We start from the raw sequence: 21,439 nt of genomic DNA, 5'->3' as shown, positions 1-21,439 counted from the left end.
TTCGTGCAAATATTCTAAAATCTGCATAAAAACAATATGCGCATTTTCCCATCAGAGTTGTTTCCATCAAATTACTTGTTGCAGATAAAAGTCTATTTAAATATGTAGTGCACATAAAAATAACTTTTGTCGTTAAATTCTCATGTACCGAATAAAAAGTTAATGGGTTTCCATTGCATTTTTAACTCTAGGCCTACTGATGGTTTTGTCCCAAAAAATGTTGAGTACAGTGCCTTGCAAAAGTTTTCATCCCCTTTGGCGTTTTTCCCATTTTGTTGCATTACAACTTGTAATTTAAATAGATTTTTATTTGGATTTCATGTAATGGACATACACAAAATAGTCAAAATTGGTGAAGGGAAATCCCCAAAATAACTTGTTAAAAATAGTTTTTTACGGAAAAGTGGTGCGTGCATATGTGTTCACTCCCTATGCTATGAAGCCCCTAAAATAAGATCTGGTGCAAGCAATTACCTTTTAGAAGTCACATAATTAGTTAGATTGCACACAGGTGAACTTTATTTAAGTGTCACATGATCTGTCACATGATCTCAGTATATGTACACCTGTTCTGTGTCACTCGCCTTCTACTGCTTACCCTGTGTCTCCTTGACCTGCCGCCACTCCCCCAGTACTCTCCCTCTCTCTCTGTCTCTGTGTGATTGTGTGGGCGGAAACAGGTGTGCTGGAGTCAGAGCAGATCCCCACCAGCTGCAACCTGTTCCATAATAAAGACCTCTACAAATACTCCACGCTGCCAGATCGTAATCTCTGCTCAGTCAGTCTACGTTTCTAGCCGTTTGTTACTATTCATATCCTGACACTGTTTTCCTCTCCTTGGTTACCTTGGTTACTTCATCCCAGTCTCCTCGTCTGAGTCTGCTCTTGAGTTCCCCTGTTACACTCCACGTAACAGTTCTGAAAGGCCCCAGAGTCTGCAACACCACTAAGCAAGGGGCACCACCAAGCAAGCGGCACTATAAAGACCAAGGATCTCTCCAAACAGGTCAGGGACAAAGTTGTGGAGAAGTACAGATCAGGGTTGGGTTATAAAAAAAATATCCCAAACTTTGAACATCCCACGGAGCGCCATTAAATCAATTATTAAAAAATTGAAAGAATATGGCATCACAAAAACCTGCCAACAGAGGGCCGCCCACCAAAACTCACGGACCAGGCAAGGAGGGCATTAATCAGAGAGGCAACAAAGAGACCAAAGATAACCCTGAAGGAACTGCAAAGCTCCACAGCGGAGATTGGTGTATCTGTCCATAGGACCACTTTAAGACGCACACTCCACAGAGCTGGGCTTTACGGAAGAGTGGCCATAAAAAAGCCATTGCTTTAAAGAAAAAAATAAGCAAACACATTTTGTGTTCACCAAAAGGCATGTGGGAGACTCCCCCAAACTTATGGAAGAAGGTACTCTGGTCAGATGAAACAAAAATGTAGCTTTTTGGCCATCAAGGAAAATGCTATGTCTGGCGCAAACCAACACCTCTCATCACCCCGAGAAAACCATCCCCACAGTGAAGCATGGTGGTGGCAGCATCATGCTGTGGGGATGTTTTTCATCGGCAGGGACTGGGAGACTGGTCAGAATTGAAGGAATGATGGATGGCGCAGGGACATTCTTGAGGGAAACCTGTTTCAGTCTACCAGAGATTTGAGACTGGGATGGAGGTTCACCTTCCAGCAGGACAATGACCCTAAGCATACTGCTAAAGCAACACTTGAGTGGTTTATGGGGAAACATTTAAATGTCTTGGAATGGCCTAGTCAAAGTCCAGACCTCAATCCAATTGAGAATCTGTGGTATGACTTAAAGATTGCTGTACACCAGTGGAACCCATCCAACTTGAAGGAGCTGGAGCAATTTTGCCTTGAAGAATGGGCAAAAATCCCAGTGGCTAGATGTGCCAAGCTTATAGAAACATACCCCAAGAGACTTGCAGCTGTAATTGCTGCAAAAGGTGGCTCTACAAAGTATTGACTTTGGGGGGGTGAATAGTTACGCACGCTCAAGTTTTCAGTTTTTATGTATTATTTCTTGTTTGTGTCACAATAAAAATATGTTGCATCTTCAAAGTGGCAGGCATGTTGTGTAAATCAAATGATACAAACCCCCCAAAAATCCATTTTAATTCCAGGTTGTAAGGCAACAAAACAGGAAAAATGCCAAGGGGGTGTATACTTTCCCAAGCCACTGTAGGTATAGCGAATGTGCCCACTCTGGTATTGGCATGAGTGCTCTAGCCTACAGCTTACAGATACAGTGTGGGTATAGCCTACTACAGAGCTAGTTAACTATATTCTTACAGGAGCCAGATGTAAAAAAGGTTAATTGCAGTGGGGCCGGACATTTTCCATATGCAATTATTCTTTGGAAGAAATGTATTAAAAAAGCTACGCACAACCACCAATTAAGCACTTTTCCTAATTTTATATGAATGGAGGAGAAAGCACTATCAACACTTGTAGGTTCCCAACGGTAAGCCTTGTGTTCTAGATGACTGGACTATAGAGTGGGAGACAAATCTCTACACTCTTGACTCCATTTATATTGGGGTGTCTGTAACTAGCCAAGCCGCCAAGGAGTTGTTCATATTTGTGGACAAATTACTTGCCATGGCAACTGCAAACAAGTACAAGCCCATTCAATACCCCTTCATTTCCGGCCACGGTTGAGTTATATGGAGCACCCACATACATCTTTCCCAACAATCTCAAAGTCGTTCTTTTTCCTCGCCTGATTTAATTTGTTTTTCGGTGTGATGTGGGCTGGTTTTTGTCCTGCTGCTTTCTAGATGGCAAAATGCAGGGCTCCCTGAATGACTTCAGCATTCCTAGAGGACAGCCGCACTCTGCAAATTCTTATGGACGCCTTACGCTTTAAAAAAATTGACACATCTACAGTGATTTGGCATGGGTCCTCCAATCCTCAAAAAGTTCTTCAGCTGCACCATCGAGAGCATCCCGACTGGTTGCATCACTGTTTGGTATGGCAACTGCCCGGCATCCGACTGCAAGGTGCTACAGAGGGTAGTGCGCAATGGGGTAGTGCGCAGAATAAATATCAGCCCCTCAGAGAAGCAAGAGATTGAACTTCACTGAACTTTCTAGAGTTTCCCCTTTTAGTTAACACTATTAACGTTTCGCTCTACTCTGGGAATTATTCTCGAATCAACTCAATATTAGCCACTTTCAATGTAACGTACCGAAACAAAACGAACTATACAAGACATTATAAAAGACAGCTGTGCAAGAGATTTTCTTCTAGGCAGATCGCATTGGAGTTGGATTCTATTGCATTGACAAGCATGACTCAGGCCCGTACTCTACACAGACCGGTGCGTTATAACCAGTCAGAGCTGCAGTAGACCTATATGCAAATAGTCATTGCAATATATGGATCTGTGTCATTTACTTTGAAATGGACTGTATTTACAGCATGAGCTGCCGCCAGATCAAAACGATAGCTGAATGTAGCCACCTGTGCATATTTGTTCATGTTCTTTGCTAGTTAGTGAGTTATTAGCCCAGTTATACCTAATTTCTAGTCAACAATGGGTGAGTTTTTGCTTCCTACAAGAGCACAAATGTGTGCCTTTCTAGCCATCTTTGAAAAGCTAGTCAGGTAAAGAGCTTTGTTTCATGTCTTAAAGGGGCAGTGTTGTATTTTTTAGTAGCTAATAGGCAGAGGGTAGCATAATTTGTCTGATTCTCTGTAATAATGGTATGGGAATAATAATGAATTATATTTTGTAAAGTGGTTTCTTGCATCTGCATACGCCATTCCAAGATCGCGTAGCAGTCGGACGTGTGTTTTGTCTTGTCCCGTCTTGTCCCATGTAAATATCGTTTCCCCCCGTATATTGTACGTGTATATTTTAATCTTACTTTCCATCTACGGACTGAATATACTCTCCTGCAACCCGCCTCACCTAATGTGGTACGGATCTGCTATGTTTATACTTTTAGAACCGGAACCCTCATCACCCCTCCTGTCTCAGCCTCCAGTATTTATGCTGCAGTAGTTTGTGTCGGGGGGCTAGGGTCAGTCTGTTACATCTGGAGTATTTCTCTTGTCTTATCCGGTGTCCTGTGTGAATTTAAATATGCTCTCTCTAATTCTCTCTTTCTTTCTTTCTTTCTTTCTCTCTCTCTCGGAGGACCTGAGCCCTAGGACCATGCCTCAGGACTACCTGTCATGATGACTCCTTGCTGTCCCCAGTCCACCTGGCCGTGCTGCTGCTCCAGTTTCAACTGTTCTGCCTGCGGCTATGGAACCCTGACCTGTTCACCAGACGTGCTACCTGACCCAGACCTGCTGTTTTCAACTCTCTAGAGACAGCAGGAGCGGTAGAGATACTCTCAAAGATCGGCTATGAAAAAGCCATCTGACACTTACTCTTGAGTTGCTGACTTGTTGCACCCTCGACAACTACTATGATTATTATTATTTGACCATGCTGGTCATTTATGAACATTTGAAAATCTTGGCCATGTGCTGTTATAATCTCCACCCGGCACAGCCGGGTGGAGATTAGTCAGTTAGCCACAGTTAGCCACTGCTAGTGGTCTTCACCGTTAACTCGGACACCAGCAAGCCTAACGGCTAACGTCTCTGTCCCGACGCAAGCACCAGTTAGCCTTGAGCTAGGCCCATCTCCCGGCTAGCCAAAGAGGTCCACCAGCCAATTCTTGGTCTACAATACCTCTTTTGCCGTTTTGACCTGGACCCTTTACTGGCGACATGGAGCCCAGCCAATCCATCACGACTGGTCTGCCGACGTAAACGTCCGAGGTGGTTTCAACAGGCTCTTCCGTTGCGACGTCGCCAGAGGCCCATCTGCTAGCCCCGGCCCGCTAGCTATCTGAATCGCCGTGTCTGCAGCTCGCCTAGCGTAGCAGCGACTACTGAATCGGCTCCCTGACTCATCTATTGCTAGTCATTGGACTCTATGATCACTCGGCTACACATGCCTCTCCCTAATGTCAATATGCCTTGTCTATTGCTGTTTTGGTTAGTGATTGTCTTATTTCACTGTAGAGCCCCCAGCCCTGCCCAATATGCCTTCGATAGCCCTTTTGTTCCACCCACCACACATGCTATGACCTTAACTGGTGCCTCTAGAGACAAAACCTCTCTCATCGTCACTCAATGCCTAGGTTTACCTCCACTGTACTCACATCCTACGATTCCCTTGTCTGTACATTATGCCTTGAATCTATTCTTCCACGCCCAGAAATCTTCTCCTTTTACTCTCTGTTCCAAACGCACTAGACGACCAGTTCTTATAGCCTTTAGCCGTACCCTTACCCTACCCCTCCTCTGTTCCTATGGTGATTTAGAGGTTAACCCAGGCCCTGCAGCCCCCAGCACCACTCCCATCCCCAGGCACTCTCATTTGTTGACTTCTGAAACCGTAAAAGCCGTGATTTCATGCATGTTAACATTAGAAGCCTCCTCCCTAAGTTTGTTTTATTCAGTGCTTTAGCACACTCCGCCAACCCAGATGTTCTAGCCGTGTCTGAATCTTGGCTTAGGAAGGCCATCAAAAATCCTTAAATTTCCATCCCCAACTACAACATTTTCCAACAAGATAGAACTGCCAAAGGGGGCGGAGTTGCAATCTACTGCAGAGAGAGCCTGCAGAGTTCTGTCATACTATCCAGGTCTGTGCCCAAACAATTCGAGCTTCTACTTTTAAAAATCCACCTTTCCAGAAACAAGTCTCTCACCATTGCCGCTTGTTATAGATCCCCCTCAGCCCCCAGCTGTGCCCTGTACACCATATGTGAATTGATTGCCCCCCATCTATCTTCAGCGCTCGTACTGTTTAGGTGCCTTCCTGCAATCTAAGCTAGATACCCTCAATCTCACACAAATGATCAAGAAACCTACCAGGTACAACCCTAAATCCATAACCATGGGCACCCTCTTAGATATCATCCTGACCAACTTGCCATCAAAATACACCTCTGCTGTCTTCAACCAGGATCTCAGCGATCACTGCCTCATTACCTGTGTCCGTAATGGGTCCGCGGTCAAACGACCACCCCTCCTCACTGTCAAAAGCTCCCTAAAACACTTCACTGAGCAGGCCTTTCTAATTGACCTGGCCCGGGTATCCTGGAAGGATATTGACCTCATCCTGTCAGTAGAGGATGCCTGGTTTCTCTTTAAAAGTGCTTTCCTCACCATCTTAAATAAGCATGCCCCATTCAAAAAATGTAGAACTAAGAACAGATATAGTCCCTGATTCACCCCAGACTTGACTGCCCTTGACCAGCACAAAAACATCCTGTGGCATTATGCATTAGCATCAAATAGCCCCCGCGATATGCAACTTTTCAGGGAAGTCAGGAACCAATATACACAGTCAGTTAGGAAAGCTAAGGCTAGCTTTTTCAAACAGAAATTTGCATCCTGTAGCACTAATTCAAAAAAGTTTTGTGACACTGTAAAGTCCATGGAGAATAAGAGCAGCTCCTCCCAGCTGCCCACTGCACTGAGGCTAGGAAACACTGTCACTACCGATACATCTACGATAATCGATCATTTCAATAAGCATTTTTCTACGGGTGGCGATGCTTTCCACCTGGCTACCCCTACCCGGCCATCAGCTCTGCACCCCCTGCAGCAACTTTCCCCCCTCCCCCCGCTTCTCCTTCACCCAAATCCAGACAGTTGATATTCTGAAAGAGCTGCAACATCTGGATCCCTACAAATCAGCTGGGCTAGACAATCTGGACCCTCTCTTTCTGAAATTATCTGCCGAAATTGTTGCAACCCCTATTACTAGACTGTTCAACCTCTTTCGTATCGTCTGAGATCCCCAAAGATTGGAAAGCTGCCGCGGTCATCCCTCTCTTCAAAGGGGGTGACACTCTAGACCCAAACTGTTATACACCTATATCCATCCTGCCCTGCCTTTCTAAAATCTTCGAAAGCCAAGTTAACAAACAGATCACCGACCATTTCGAATCCCACCGTACCTTCTCCACTATGCAATCTGGTTTCCAAGCTGGTCATGGGTGCACCTCAGCCTCGCCCTAAACGATATCATAACCGCCATCGATAAGACAATACTGTGCAGCAGTCTTCATCGACCTGGCCAAGGCTTTCGACTCTGTCAATCACCGCATTCTTATCGGCAGAGTCAATAGCCCTGGTTTCTCAAATGACTGCCACGCCTGGTTCACCAACTACTTCTAAGACAAAGTTCAGTGTGTCACATCGGAGGGCCTGTTGTCCAGACCTCTGGCAGTCTCTATGGGGGTGCCACAGGGTTCAATTCTCGGGCTGACTATTTTCTCTGTATACATCAATGATGTCACTCTTGCTGCTGGTGATTCTCTGATCCACCTCTACGCAGACGACACCATTCTGTATACATCTGGCCCTTCTTTGGACACTGTTAACAAACCTCCAAACGAGCTTCAATGCCATACAACACTCCTTCCGTGGCCTCCAACTGCTTTTAAATGCTAGTAAAACTAAATGCATGCTCTTCAACCGATTGCTGCCCGCACCTGCCCGCCCAACTAGCATCACTACTCTGGACGGTTCTGACTTAGAATATGTGGACAACTACAAATACCTAGGTGTCTGGTTAGACTGTAAACTCTCCTTCCAGACTCACATTTAGCATCTCCAATCCAAAATGAAATCTAGAATTGGCTTCCTATTTCGCAACAAATCCTCCTTCACTCATGCTGCCAAACATACCCTCGTAAAACTGACTATCCTACTGATCCTTGACTTCGGCGATGTCATTTACAAAATAGCCTCCAACACTCTACTCAGCAAACTAGATGTAGTGTATCACAGTGCCATCCGTTTTGTCACCAAAGCCCCATATACTACCCACTACTGTGAACTGTATGCTCTCGTTGGCTGGCCCTCGCTACAGATTTGTCACCAAACCCACTGGCTCCAGGTCATCTATAAGTCTTTGCTAGGTAAAGCCCCGCCTCATCTCAGCTCACTGGTCACCATAGCAACACCCACCTGTAGCACGCGCTCCAGCAGGTGTATTTCACTGGTCATTCTCAAAGCCAACACTTCCTTTGGCCGCCTTTCCTTCCAGTTCTCTGCTGCCAATGACTGGAATGAATCGCAAAAATCACTGAAGCTGGAGTCTTATATCTCTCCCTCTAACTTTAAGCATCAGCTGTCAGAGCAGCTTACCGATCCCTGTACCTGTACACAGCCAATCTGTAAATAGCACACCCAACTACCTCATCCCCATATTGTTATTTATCTTCTTACGCTTTTGCACCCCAGTATCTCTACTTGCACATCATCATCTGCACATCTATCACTCCAGTGTTAATGCTAAATTGTAATTATTTCGCCTCTATGGCCTATTTATTGCCTTACCTCACTACTCTTCTACATTTGCACACACTGTAAATAGATTGTTCTATTGTGTTATTGACTGTACGTTTGTTTGTGTAACTGTGTTGTTTTTGTCGCACTGCTTTGCTTTATCTTGGCCAGGTCGCAGTTGTAAATGAGAACTTGTTCTCAACTGGCCTACCTGGTTAAATAAAGGTAAAATAAAAAATCTAACAACGCAACATTTTCAGTCATCTCCTTTTTTGAAGGACAAGTGCATAAACAGGTTAATGACAAGCACTGCATGTTTTGCTTTTCTTCAAAAGTCTCATGGAATGTTGGCCTACATTGAAGTTGCACAGAATTTTCACAATGTTCAAGTTTGCGCTCAGCAAATGTGAAATTGCTCAGTTGTTTTACAGATCTACAGCCACTTATCAGTATCCGCTTCCCGAAGAGAGGAACTGCGTGCATTTTCTTTTGCTTTTGTTGACACTGAGTGGCGTGAAATTCTGCAACATGTTTGCACACGATGGCTCTCTTTGTCCAGCTGTCGATCGTCTCAAGCAAAGCTGGCCAGCTCTTACATCATACTTCAGGTCCCTTAGGGAGACCTGTCCTGTGGCACTGGATAGTATTTTTGAGTATGAAGAAAAAACAGAAGCTGCTGTGCTTTTTCCACAAAGTGGGTGTGTTTTTGACCAACTTGTAAAAAAGCTGGAGGAAACAACGCTCTGCATCACAGATGCTTACGAGGAAGTCCAAAAGTTCAAAATGTAAGATGCTTCAGCTGAAACAGGACAGTTCTTTCTGAGTAGACCAAGCAGCTGATGGACAAACAATTGTCAGCACCAAGGTCCAAGCAGCAACAGGACTTTGAAATTCTATGACACTGTCATTACATACATTGACAAGTGGTTTGATTTCTAACCAGAACATGTAATGGTGAAACTTATCAGCCTCTATGAGGAGCTCTCCTTCACTGACCTGGAGCAGGTGGTGGTTGCCCTCAAAATGACAGAGACAGTCAGTATGGACCAACTCTATGAAGAGTTTTGTACTAGCCGGGAGGAAATACAGAAAGCCAGACAGGATACCACAAAATCCACCAGTGAGAAGTAGGTGGCAGTTTTCCAAAACCTAAGGAAAGCCAACTTGATCAACATGTTCAGGATTGTCTCATTTGTCCTTCATGTGCCAGACTCAAATGTCTTTGTAGAGAGGATTTTCTGTCTGATGACCATTAAATGGTCAGACTCAAGAAACCAATGTAGCACAGAGCTGATCAAAAATGCACTTTAAATATCTGGGAACTGTGACTTGTCATGTAATGACTTCTCTCTGGCTATGCAAGAGGAAGGACTGCATGAATCAGTCAAGAGCAGCAAAAAATATGTCGACTTGGTGAGTGACTCATGACCCTCTTTTGCATTTGAAAAGTTTTTTTTTGCTGTAAAGGTCCAAATTTTGATTTCTTTGATAACCTCAAAATAAATTTATTCACATAAGTTTACATAATGATACAGTTTTAGTAAAGCTATAGGCTAAATGGAATATAGAAATGTTTTGCCTTTCCAATTGTGTCACGGTTGTCGTAGTGGAGAGAAGACCAAAATGCAGCGGGTATGTGGATACTCATTCTTTTAATGAAAAAACTCAAAAGCATCCACAGGAAAAACAAAACCATAAACAGTACTCATGACTAGACAGTGTAGCAGGCTCAATAAACGCAGTGCTCACAAACAATTACCCACAAACACACCCTACTAATATAGGACTCCCAATCAAAGGCAACGCAACACACCTGCCTTCAATTGGGAGTCCAATCCCAATTAACTCTACATAGAAAACAAACCTAGAACCTATACCCACAACTAACTAACTAAACCTAGAAATACATAAACACAGAGCAGTGCCCAAAACCCCCGGAATACATAAATAAAACAACCTACTACCTACACCACCACCCCGAACCATATAAACCAAATACCCTCTGCCACATCCTGACCAAACTACAACAACACATAACCCTTAACTGGTCAGGACGTGACAAATTGAATATGAATATACACCGTATACCCATACCGCCATGGCATCGTGCACTGGCACGCGACCTTTTGTCCCTTATTTGGTAGTGAAAAAGTTGGCAACCCTAGATGTAAACTAATTTATGCACAGCATTTGAGAGAAATAAGCTTTTTTGTGCATAAGGAACATTTCTGGGATATAGTATAGTAACTGTAGAAGATTACATTTACAAATTAACCTACCCAACCATGATTATTAGACAATGTACATACTTTCATATTTACACAAATGTGTCTCAAAGAAGGAGAAAAGGCAGTTATCATAAAAAATTATTTGATCTCTTAAATCACACAATACACACTATAAAATCAAAGTACAAAACCTCTAAGTAAATAAGATTGACATTATTTTGTGACATTTGGGGCTGCAGGAAATGAACATGAAGAGCTGGTTTCCTGGACCCAGATTAAGCCTACTTGAAAAGGAATACAGCGCTGTAGGCTTAACCTGGGTCCAGGAAACTGTCCCTTACTGTTATTTTCCTGTGAGCCACGATCAGTAAGCACACATTTAGAAATTGTCAGTAACTATCAGCCTGGGGATTTCCTCAATCATACATTTTGTTTAGTGCACTAATCTTATTACAGGGGCTTCTGCCCACACAACAAGAGCAAGATTTAAATACTGGTTTTCGAACATTGGGTTAAAACATTTCTGCTGAACTGACTTTCAAATAAAACTTAATAAAAAGTGCAATTATAACTTCCATTCAGTAATGCCACATTCATAAGGGCACTGTAAATGAAATGGCTTTGTCCAACCAGGGAATGATCAGAGGAACAACCTGCTGGCACTTCTTTTCAAGGCTACAGATGCAGACTAGCAGATAGGTGCAGTCCGAGCCCTGGAAAGGAATGAGACATTTTAGACCAAGCATTGACTCAGCAGAGCAGTTTTAACAATAGTGTCACTATTTAGATTACTCAAGCTCAAAGACAAACACAAACCGTATAGTCATGAGTGAGACTTTGGTTAAAAGACAGTGAACATATTTTTGAATAATGGTTTTAATATAATGATATGTATGAACTGTAGGTACCTTGGGTAGGCATTCAACTTTAGTTATTTAGAAATTGTAATAATTCCTTTGTTCGACTTGGGTCTTCTCCCATCTGGTACGAGCTATGTATCATTTTCAAACAATGACATTTTGTCAGGATTACTATGTTTACATATAATAGTGCAGTAAAGAAATATATTCTGCATGCCAATCTCAGTATTTTAGCAGTGTTTAGTTGGGTAGTTTGTGTTCCAGTGTGGTAGGCAGTTAGAAAGCTGGTCAGCTCAGCACTGTGTATGGTAGGCCTAGCCTACTAGCCCACCTCCCTTTAGAACAACATACTCTATTATCTTTTTCAAAGCCAATAAGACTGTCCGAGAGTGCCTTAGCAAAGGATTTCCTTACTTCCTTGATTTTTCAACACACAGCAGGAAAAATGTCAAGCTTTAGCAGATTGGCCAAAACAGGGAAAAGCAACCATAGCATGTACAGGAGCAAGTTGGAGAAGTTTCCAGCAAAAAGTTTGATCATGCAAATCCCGGATACTGTAGGGAATACATAAATACAGTATAAATTCCCATGGCCAGACTGAATGTTAGTTGATGGGTTATGTAAATAAAGTTTTGTTAACAAATATTGTTTAGGTCAATTAATTAGCCAACCGTACGCCTAGTTTATCCAAGTAATTTGTTTATTTAATGACGGTGTAAGTCCGTTGCCAGAAGCTTTGGTTAATGCACATACAGTATAGTTAGTAAGAGGAAAATAATATCTGTGATTTAGTTGTAGGTGTAATCGTGCTTAATCATGGACTATTTTCTAGAAAGATAAATTATTAAATGTAGGTTCTCACCCTTTCCTCTTATAAGAACGATACAGTATGAACAGCACAATAAGTGCAACTGCAAAAGATAAAGAATCAATCATTAGTCCACTGAATGATCTTCAAATGGTCAAGAGAAAGTGTAACACAAATCTGATAAACATATAAACATTTGAAAGTAGGCAGTTTAACTAGGCTTACTAGTGTAACAAATCAAGTAATGTGGAGGAAATTCCTGATGGGCTACAGAAGGGAATGTTTCCCCAGTACAGTATAAAACAAAGTACCCAGTTTAGTTAGAACATATCTTTGAACTCAACAGCTTCTTCATCAAAAAGTGTATTAGAAACAAATATCCCCCCTCTCACTTGTGATTGTTTCAAATGATGGAATTCTTACCTATGACAGTGCTGATCACAATTCCCACAACTGCTGCATTCTCTGAAAGAGAGATTCAGTATTATTTTGTGAAGTATGAGCTAGCAAAATATACTACAAAATAATAATCTAATAATAATCACTTGAATCAACTTAACTCACCAGTAGCTGCATTGGTGTCATGTTCCCCAATGCCATAATTCCTCCCTGAAACTGCAAATACCAAATTAAACTAATAATCAAGCCCTTGATTACACTGGGATAGATTTACTTGGATTTCCTCTACCTCGTATTGTGGGTGGAACAGTCGATGATGTTGTTGTTGAAATAATTGCTGTTGGTTTCAAAGGAATGTCATTGACATCTATGTAATAGAAATGTACAATGGTTATTCAGTATTGCACCTTCATGCAGTGCTTTCATTTTTAATAAGTGTACACCACTGTTACTCCCTGAAACTGCAAGTACCAAATTTAATTAATTATCAAGCCCTTGATTACACTGGGATAGATTTGATTAATTAAATGTCCTCTACCTCGTATTGTGGGTGGAACAGTCGATGATGTTGTTGTTGAAATAATTGCTGTTGGTTTCAAAGGAATGTCATTGACATCTATGAAATAGAAATGTACAATGGTTATTCAGTATTGCACCTTCATGCAGTGCTTTCATTTTTAATAAGTGTACACCACTGTTACTCCCTGAAACTGCAAATACCAAATTAAACTAATAATCAAGCCCTTGATTACACTGGGATAGATTTGATTAATTAAATGTCCTCTACCTCGTATTGTGGGTGGAACAGTCGATGATGTTGTTGTTGTTATTGAAATAATTGCTGTTGGTTTCAAAGGAATGTCATTGACATCTATGTAATAGAAATGTACAATGGTTATTCAGTATTGCACCTTCATGCAGTGCTTTCATTTTTAATAAGTGTACACCACTGTTACTCCCTGAAACTGCAAATACCAAATTAAACTAATAATCAAGCCCTTGATTACACTGGGATAGATTTACTTGGATTTCATCTACCTCGTATTGTGGGTTGAACAGTCGATGATGTTGTTGTTGTTATTGAAATAGTTGCTGTTGGTTTCAAAGGAATGTCATTGACATCTATGAAATAGAAATGTACAATGGTTATTCAGTATTGCACCTTCATGTGTACACCACTGTTACATATGACACTGACAGGGATTTACAGAAGGAAGATCAATGACAATGTTCCTTATCATAGTCTGATGCATGCCTGCAGTGTCTAGATGTAGGGTGAAGGCGGATCTACAACAAATTGATTAACTTGAACTGTTTATAATGTATCCTCTGTTAAAGCATATAACCCATAACAGTTGGCAGATAATTGATCAAACATAAATGGAATCCATACCTTTACATTCAGGAGGTAATGAGTTGTATTCACCATCTTCATTGCACTCGATTGATTTGTTTCCAATGAGGGTGTAACCTTCATTACAGGAGTAGTGTATGACACCACCATACTCTGGGAACTCTTCGCCAGGCTTCTCTGTGATCGTGCCATTCATTATCTCAGGAGGTTTATTACAAGTTACCACTGAGGAAGACATACATGGGTGCATTATATTTGTGGTCTTTCTTCAAACAAGTTCAATGCCTTATTTTCATTTTATTTAACCTTTATTTTGACAAGGAGTCATGCTTTGACAGGGAGTCATTCTTTGACAGGGAGTCATGCATAGATGTCCAAGTGTGTCAATGGCAAATATGGGAGAATTACCATCACATCTTGGTCTTCCACTCCAACCTGTGGCATAACACTGCCTGTAACTTGGGCCCGTAAGCTGATAACTAGAAGAGGGGGAGAGCGCATGTGAGAGGTGGTCAATGATGTATATAAACCCTGAATTGCTTATGCCATCTATTGGCTACTGAGAGGTTTTGAAGCCTACGGTCGGCCATATTTGCACTCCCCAGTAGGAGCAGTCCTCCATAGGAATGAATGCAATTCTACAGTACAGTGCCTTCAGAAAGTATTCACACACCTTGACCTTTTCCAATTTTTGTTGTGCTACAGCCTGAATTTAAAATGGATTAAATTGAGATTTTGTGTCACTGATCTACACGTAATACCCCATAATGTCAAGTTGGAATTATGTTTTTATAAATGTTTGTAAATGAATAAAAATGTCTTGAGACAATAAGCATTCAACCCTTATGTTATGGCAAGCCTAAATAAGTTCAGGACTAAAAATGTGCTTAACAAGTCACATAATAAGTTGCATGGACTCACTCTGTGTGCAATAGCAGTGTTTACATTATTTTTAAACGACTACCCCACACATACAATTATATATAAGGTCCCTCAGTCGAGCAGTGAATTTCAAGCACAGATTTAACAACAAAGACCACAAAGAAGGGCTCCTATTGGTAGATTAGTAAAACTTTGGATTGTGTATCAATACACACAGTCACAACAAAAATACAGGCACCCTTCCTAACTCAGTCACTGTAGAGGAAGAAAACTGCTCAGGGATTTCACCATGAGGCCAATTGTGATTTTAAAACAGTTGTTCCGCAGTTTTAAGGGTAGGAACATGCTTCTTTATCACATTTGGTTATCAAAATTGCCTTAACGTGCTAATATGTTTCAGTTCATCTTAATAAATTCATTTCTATACCTTCCAAAATAGAGGTCGACCGATTACGATTTTTCAACGCCGATACCGATTATTGGAGGATCAATAAAAGCCTATACAGATTAATCGGCCGATTTTTATTTTTATTTATTTGTAATAATGACAATTACAACAATACTGAATGAACACTTATTTTAACTTAGTATAATACATCAATAAAATCAATTTAGCCTCAAATAAATAATGAAACATGTTCAATTTGGTTTAAATAATGCAAAAACAAAGTGTTGGAGAAGAAAGTAAAAGTGCAATATGTGCCATGTAAGAAAGCTAACATTTATGTGCCTTGCTCAGAACATGGGAACATATGAAAGCTGGTGGTTCCTTTTAACATGAGTCTTCAATATTCCCAGGTAACAAGTTTTAGGTTGTAGTTATTATAGGAATTATAGGACTATTTCTCTCTATCCGATTTGTATTTCATATACCTTTGACTATTGGATGTTCTTATAGGCACTTTAGTATTGCCAGTGTAACAGTACAGCTTCCGTCCCTCTCCTCGTTCCTACCTGGGCTCGAACCAGGAACACATCGACAACAGCCACCCTCGAAGCAGCGTTACCCATGCAGAGCAAGGGGAACAACTACTCCAAGTCTCAGAGCGAGTGACGTTTGAAACACTATTAGCGCGCTCCCCACTAACTAGCTAGCCATTTCACATCGGTTACACCAGCCTAATCTTGGGAGTTGATAGGCTTGAAGTCATAAACAGCAAGAGCTGCTGGCAAAACGCACGAAAGTGCTGTTTGAATGAATGCTTACGAGCCTGCTGGTGCCTACCACCGCTCAGTCAGACTGCTCTATCAAATCATAGACTTAATTATAATATAATAAACACACAGAAATACGAGCCTTAGGTCATTAATATGGTAGAATCCGGAAACTATCATCTCGAAAACAAAACGTTTTTTTCTTTCAGTGAAATACGGAACCGTTCCATATTTTATCTAACGGGTGGCATCCCTAAGTCTAAATATTCCTGTTACATTGCACAACCTTCAATTTTATGTCATAATTACGTAAAATTCTGTCAAATTAGTTCGCAACGAGCCAGGCGGCCCAAACTGTTGCATATACCCTGACTCTGCGTGCAATGAACGCAAGAGAAGTGACGCAATTTCATGTTAGCAGGCAATATTAACTAAATATGCAGGTTTAAAAACATATACTTCTGTTTTGATTTTAAAGATTGATGTTTATGGTTAGGTACATTGGTGCAACAACAGTGCTTTTTTTCGCAAATGCGCTTGTTAAATCATCACACGTTTGTCGAAGTAGGCTGTGATTCGATGAGAAATGAAGAGGCTCCGCATCGATTATATGCAACGCAGGACACGTTAGATAACTACACATAGGTTATGATATTACTAGTTTAACTAGTGATTATGTTAAGATTGATAGTTTTTTATAAGATAAGTTTAATGCTAGCTAGCAACTTACCTTGGCTTCTTGCTGCCCTCGCGTTACAGGCAGTCAGCCTGCCGTGCAGGCTCCTCGTGGAGTGCAATGTAAGGCAGGTGGTTAGAGCGTTGGACTAGTAACCGGAAGGTTGCAAAAACGAATCCCCCCTGAACAAGGCAGTTAACCCCCGTTCCTAGGCCGTCATTGAAAATAAGAATGTGTTCTTAATCTGACTTGCCTAGTTAAATAAAGGTGTAACAAACCAAAAAAAATCGGTGGCCAAAAATACCGATTACAGATTTGTTATGAAAACTTGAAATCGGCCCTAATTAATCGGCCATTCCGAATAATCGGTCGACCTCTATTCCAAAATATGTTTTACAGCAGTGGGGGAGTGCCAAGATGGAGGCAAGGTGGCTTCAACACAGCACCCCTTATCAGCCATCTAATTCATATATACATTATTGGAGGTGGTGGGGTGGTTGTCTGGCGTTGAATCTTTTGGCAAAATATTTCTAACATACTCTGATGATACATTAGATACATGATGAAGCATACTCACCCTTTATCACAGATTGCTCTTGCTGATGCACCAAAAAGCGTGCCTTCCTCACCAAACTCATATTTCAAATGTGGTTTCTCCCTGGGGGCACCACAGTCCTTCTCTGAAATGAATAATCATAAGTTAACGCCAGCAACAAACAATCAAACAACAGTAAATAAATCAAACAACCGTAAACACACAATAAAAATCGCACTTGACAGAAAAACTGAGAAAAGTGCTTGTATTTTGCCGCATACTTTTGCAGGTTAATTCGAGCGTGCTCCACTTTCCACTCGTGCAGGTGATTCTTTCAGATCCTTGCTCTTTCAAGTAGCCGTTGGCACACTCAAAAGTGGCTTCCTTCCCCTCCGGAAAATCGTTCATTAATAGCGCATCATTCGTTAGAACAACATTTCCCTCTACTTGAGGTTTGGGACACTCGGCTGTGAGGATATGATATAGTAGAATATGTCAACTCCACACACAATGAGAGTTACGTTGGCCAGCTCAAGTTAGCAAAGTGTCTATTTGTAACCAAAACATTAAGTTAAAACTTGTATAAACGTTAGCTAGCAAACGGTTACTGTAGAGTAACGTTACCATGTTAACGTTACCATGGCTAGAAACTTACTCACCATTTCCACTTGCTATAAAGATAAGGCATATCAAGCACTTAGTCCATGAATTTGAATAAAACATTATACTGGCTGTCCTTTTAAAAGTTGATTTTATGTGAAGACAAGTCGGTCTCTCGATCTAACAAGTTCTCTCTGATGTTGTTGGCACTATCAAGCTGGCTGTCTAATCAGTACCAACCAGTCCATGGACGACTTCAACTGTCGCTTGAAGATATTTTCACTTTCCAGCAACCATGGAAACCCTGTTCACCTAAAACGGGGTTTCCAGTAGTTACCACACCCACAAAGTCAATACACAACCGTATCGTAAATAAATCCTTAAAACCAAAATGTGCTTTTTGGGTAGGGTTAGGAATAAGGTTAGCATATTGGTTATGGTTAGGGTAATGATATAAATCACATTTTAAGAAGATATGGTGTATGACTTTGTGGCTGTGGTAACTTGTGACGCCCGTAACACCATGCGCAGAGTTGCCCAGAGCTACTCCTCAATAATAACTTACAAGTGATAACCTAATAATACAGTATTATAATTAATCATTAATTAAGGAGAAAATGGAGTTCATGTAATTTTGTAATTTTGACTGAAGTGGAGAAAGCTATGAGTTAACTGACCATATCACTGAATAGATTCCATCCTCCCCTGCCTTGTGACCTGTGGACAAGTTTGAGTTTCGGTTGGCTCAACTGAAGATACATGATGCACTTGATCTGTCAACGTGTCTTATTGTGCTTCATGCGCTTGAAACTGCACAGGATAGAGGTCAGGGATTTGGGCAGGCTTTGTTAAACTCCCCATATGCTCTATGTTTATATACTTCGCATATTACAATGGTCATTAATAATATATGTATTTTATATAGAGCTTTTCATTACATGAAGAACCTCAAACGCTTCAAAAACGAAACAAAAAACTCAAAAATAATTCATTTATTGATGGTAGGACGTTCATGTGTTGGCTGGACAATGATCTTATACGGTGGCGGCGTGTCCAGAGGACATCAACTCAAGGGACTCGAGCACGGACTCCTGCTTCCCCTTCAGCATCTCGAGCGCACAGTCCTTATCATTTGCTCGTGTATGAACATAACGTTACATTGGTATGGTTAATGTATAATTCAAAATAAGGGCATGGGAACAAGTATACAGACTTCCATTCTGAGTGACAGGAATTCATTGGAAGAAATCTATCAAACGATAATGATAACTTTCCATTTCCAGCATAGGAATATCCTCCCCTAAACTCTTGGAGATGTCTCCAAAACAGCACCGTTGCCATGGTAAGTAGATTGATTGATTGTCTATAGAAGAAATATCCCTGACAGCAGTGGCGGTTCTAGCTGATTTGGCTCCCTGGGTGAACCCACCCTTCAGCCCCCCCATACAAAAAAAAGCACCATTCTGCACTAACTGTAATTTCTATTCAGACATTTGGAACATTTAAAACTATATAAATATAAAAAATATACACAAAAATAAGACTCATAAATATCAAAAAGAAGTAACAAAGACAAATAGAAACAAATTTGAATATTTATAATACTAATTCTGAGTTTAGGTGACCTCGAACTTGGCGGGTGTCTGTATAGCTTGATGTGATGGCGAGCTATGTACTCAGAATATTGAAAAATGTGCTTTCTCCGTAAAGCTATTTTAAAATCTGACACAGCGGTTGCATCCAGGAATAGTCTATCTATAATTCTTTAAATAATTGTTATATATTTTGTCAACGTTTATGATGAGTATTTTTGTAAATTGATGTGCACATTCATCGGGGGTTTTGATGGGAATACATTTTCTGAACATCACGCGCCAATGTAAAATGCTGTTTTTGGATATAAATATGAACTTTATCAAACAAAACATACATGTATTGTGTAACATAATGTCCTAGGAGTGTCATCTGATGAAGATCGTCAAAGGTTAGTTCTTCATTTAGCTGTGTTTTGGGTTATTGTGACACATGTCCTTGCTTGGAAAATGGCTGTGTGATTATTTTTGTCTATGTACTCTCCTAACATAATCTAATGTTTTGCTTTCGCTGTAAAGCCTTTTTGAAATCGGACCATGTGGTTACATCAAGGAGAAGTGTATCTTTAAAATGGTGTAAAATAGTTGTATGTTTGAGAAAGTTGAATTATGACATTTTGTTGTTTTGAATTTGCCGCCCTGATATTTCACTGGCTGTGTACCGCAGGTGACAAGTAGCGTCCCACGTAGCCCATAGAAGTTAGCAAGTGCATCGGAGATGTCGTTCACTCTGTGACCATTAAAACCTTCCCTAACCAGAAACCGTGGATTGATGGCAGCATTTGCGCAAAACTGAAATCACGAACCACCGCTTTTAATCATGGCAAGGTGACCGGAAACACGACCAAATACAAACAGTGCAGCTATTCCCTCCGCAAGGCAATCAGACAAGCAAAGCGTCAGTATAGAGACAAAGTAGAGTCGCAATTCAACGGCTCAAACGTATCTGGCAGTGTCTACAGTCAATCACGGATTACAAAAAGAAAACCAGTCCCGTTGCGGACACCGATCTCTTCCTCCCAGACAAATTAAACAATTTTGCTCACTTTGAGGACAATACAGTGCCACTGACATGACCCGGTACGAAAGCCTGTGGGCTCTCCTTTTCCTTGGCCAAAGTGAGTAAAACATTTAAACGTGTTAACCCTCGCAAGACTGCCGGCCCAGACGGCATCCCTAGCCGCATCCTCAGAGCATGCGCAGACTAGAGGTCAACCGATTTAACGGTAATGGCCGATTAATTAGGGCTGATTTTCAAGTTTTCATAACAATCGGCATTTTTGGACACCGATCATGGCTGATTACATTGTACTCCACGAGGAGACTGCGTGGCAGGCTGACTACCTGTTATGCGAGTGCAGCAAGGAGCCAAGGTAAGGTGCTAGCTAGCATTAAACGTATCTTATAAAAAACAATCAATCTTAACATAATCACTAGTTAACTACACATGGTTGATGATATTACTAGTTTATCTAGTTTGTCCTGCGTTGCATATAATCGATGTGGTGCCTGTTAATTTATCATTGAATCATAGCCTACTTCGCCAAACGGGTGATTTAACAAGCGCATTCGTGAAAAAAGCACTGTCGTTGCACCAATATGTACCTAACCATAAACATCAATGCCTTTCTTAAAATCAATACACAAGTATATATTTTTAAACCTGCATATTTAGTTAATATTGCCTGCTAACATGAATTTATTTTAACTAGGGAAATTGTGTCACTTCTCTTGCGTTCTGTGCAACAGACAGGGGCGAAAATCTGACATCAACTTTGGAGGGGACAATTACATAACATTTTCTCAAGAGCAATTCCTGAGGGGGACACCAAAAGTAGTGCTGTAACACATAGCCTACGTTGTAATATGTTAAATGTATATTGAGGAACCATAATTACTACTACTGGATAATTGATAGGTACAGTAGTTAACAGAAGGGTTGTCCCAACTTGTTCAAATGTTTAAATCATCATAATACTACTACTAATAATAGTTATAGCAGTGTTCCTTAT

At 41.1% G+C, this 21,439-nt stretch overlaps 1 protein-coding gene across 19 annotated transcripts; it reads right to left on the bottom strand.

The window, feature by feature from the left end:
• Positions 1-9,971: 9,971 nt before the first annotated feature.
• Positions 9,972-18,245, bottom strand: LOC106583003 (complement decay-accelerating factor). 19 transcript variants are annotated; one of them, XM_045705657.1, is made up of 14 exons: positions 17,895-18,226; positions 17,517-17,702; positions 17,278-17,380; positions 14,396-14,466; positions 14,027-14,212; positions 13,672-13,755; positions 13,421-13,504; positions 13,172-13,249; positions 12,923-12,970; positions 12,799-12,849; positions 12,658-12,699; positions 12,289-12,337; positions 11,475-11,557; positions 9,972-11,279 (listed from the first exon to the last, which is right to left on the bottom strand). In XM_045705657.1, the coding sequence occupies exons 1-13, from the start codon at positions 17,956-17,958 to the stop codon at positions 11,494-11,496; spliced, it is 1,110 nt and encodes a 369-aa protein (XP_045561613.1). In that variant the 5' UTR covers positions 17,959-18,226; the 3' UTR covers positions 9,972-11,279; positions 11,475-11,493. The 19 variants fall into 19 exon arrangements, with proteins under 19 accessions (XP_045561613.1, XP_045561611.1, XP_045561620.1 ...); XM_045705655.1 differs by having other exon boundaries at positions 12,923-13,000; positions 17,895-18,213; XM_045705664.1 differs by lacking the exon at positions 13,421-13,504 and having other exon boundaries at positions 17,895-18,239.
• Between the last annotated feature and the right edge of the window lie 3,194 nt (positions 18,246-21,439).

The sequence above is a fragment of the Salmo salar genome, chromosome ssa22 (genome assembly GCF_905237065.1).
Source record: "Salmo salar chromosome ssa22, Ssal_v3.1, whole genome shotgun sequence".
NCBI classification, from domain to species: domain Eukaryota; kingdom Metazoa; phylum Chordata; class Actinopteri; order Salmoniformes; family Salmonidae; genus Salmo; species Salmo salar.
This window is presented reverse-complemented; position numbering and strand designations above follow the sequence as displayed.